This window comes from Morone saxatilis, unplaced genomic scaffold, assembly GCF_004916995.1.
Source record: "Morone saxatilis isolate NCDOM2014 unplaced genomic scaffold, NCSU_SB_2.0 Contig4, whole genome shotgun sequence".
Lineage (NCBI taxonomy): Eukaryota > Metazoa > Chordata > Actinopteri > Moronidae > Morone > Morone saxatilis.
Genome location: NW_023339984.1, coordinates 13,655,653 through 13,657,589, shown reverse-complemented (window position 1 = coordinate 13,657,589; position 1,937 = coordinate 13,655,653). Strand labels below are relative to the sequence as shown.

General features: G+C 38.3%; 1 protein-coding gene across 2 annotated transcripts in view; it reads right to left on the bottom strand.

The window, feature by feature from the left end:
• si:cabz01007807.1 overlaps positions 1 to 638 on the bottom strand; it is a gene marked incomplete at its 3' end in the record, with an annotated part of 14,265 nt that extends 13,627 nt beyond the window's left edge. For both annotated transcript variants that reach the window (XM_035674938.1, XM_035674939.1), the window contains 2 exon segments: positions 228 to 290; positions 454 to 638. In XM_035674938.1, coding sequence (XP_035530831.1) covers positions 228 to 290; positions 454 to 474 — 84 coding nt within the window. In that variant the 5' untranslated portion in view covers positions 475 to 638.
• Positions 639 to 1,937: the final 1,299 nt, after the last annotated feature.

The following is a 1,937-nucleotide window of genomic DNA, read 5'->3' as shown; positions in this document are numbered from 1 at the left end:
CATGGAAACACACAGCCCTACATGCCCTGAACTGATCCCGTTGTTTACCTGGTTGAGGATAAAACGTAAATTATGAAACACGTGGAAGAGGAGGACGGAATTTAGGCACTTGACTGCGGTGTTTAATGGCATAAATGAGAATCAAACACTCCCCACACGAACAGACCCACCATTAAAACTACAACATCTATGACAAACGCAATAAGATAAATAAATAAAGGACTCACAGGTCGTCTTTCCCCAGATGCAACGTCTGCTGCTGCACTCTCGTCCGCCTCCACCTCGTTCCCCTAATAAACATTAATATTAGAAATAGTGGACAAATAACCAAACAAACATGTTTCAAACATTGCTCAAACTATTTTAAACCTTCTCCCAAAACGCTACAAATGAGCTTGCATTAGTAGCAGACAGTTAACTCGAGATTTATTTAATTAACAACTCATGACTTACCCTAGTTGTGTCTTCCCTCATGGTCAATGAAGTTTGTTTAGCATTTTACTGTGAATAAAACTCAAAATGTTTTCTAACGGGTGACATTAATGGAAGAATATATGAATGTAACGTTACTTTTGCATTAAAACGCGTCCTCGCGACTGACAGCGTTAATTATCTCCCAGTTTGACGCACCTGTGTAAAGCCGGCCGCGAGGGATACAGAAACGTCCGGAAATGAGATTTTCAAAATAAATGGCTTTACTTGCGCATGCTCAGTCGCGCTCCGGCCCTTTATTTCTGGTTGGAGATGCTGTGATTAAAAGTTACCTATTTAGAGCTTGAAGTTGCAGTTAAGTTGTATGTTTTTCATATTTATCCCTTTTATTAACCATAACATTTACTAATCCGTAAGGCAGTCAGCATGTAGTTGCATTTTTTTTATTTATTGAGTGATCTGCAGAGCAGTGATTTACAAAATAACTTCAGAATTAACATGACTAAAACTAGGTCTAGGGGTAATTTCCTAAAAACTATTTATTATGAAACCAGTGAAGAATCTGCAACCACAACTGTTTCTGAGGTTATTTATGTACTGTACAGTGAGGATTTTCAGCCCTTTACCATAGGCCTAAATATGGGACCTGGATGTGAGAAGATTATTATTAACAATTGTTCTATTCAACTATACTTTAAACGATCTTTATTTCTTTAAAATGACACAATATAGCACTAGTATTTTGAAGGCAAATTCGCATGACAGCGTTGGCAGGTTAACAGTTGTTCCACCCACTCTCCATCTCAATGCACACCGACCGGTTGTCCTCGCCCAGCTCAACCGGGTGGTGTGGTCCAGGTGTGTTGACGTGCTGAAGCTCTGTGCTGACAGAAACTCTGCAGTGTTTTGATTTCTGACCAACACCTACCTCACACATACAAAAAAGTGAAACAAATAATAAACAAACACAGACAGAGAAACTAGAATTAGATTGTTCTTTTCATTACCAGCAATTCAGTCTTTAAACGTCTTGTCTCCATTGAACTGGCTACATCCACCTCACCACATTCAACATTAAGGCAACCTTTCCAGTTTATCTCTAGAATTATGTTTTCGTAATAGGCCTTGATATTCAAAATGCATAAACTATATATTATCAGCCCAACCCAGTTTGCAGGCCAGCAGCATTTTTCTAGTTTTTTGTTTCTACACCCTTGTGGAATAAATACATTCAATGATTCTGTCAACTGATCCTTGTTTTTCAAGGTTTTCTCACGTAAGATCGATTGAATCTTAAAATTTTGTCATAACAGAATTATGGTTGTTCAAGTAGGGATTATTATGAGGCAATGTAAAAAAAACTTCTAAACTAAATCTTGCTGGAACAACAAATCATCCCGAAATCAGGTTTATCCTGGTCACACCAGAGGTGGGGCCTTAGGGTGGATTAAGAGCATCTGATGTAAAGCATTTTAAGACCAAGCAGTTATATAAGTGGTAGGGAT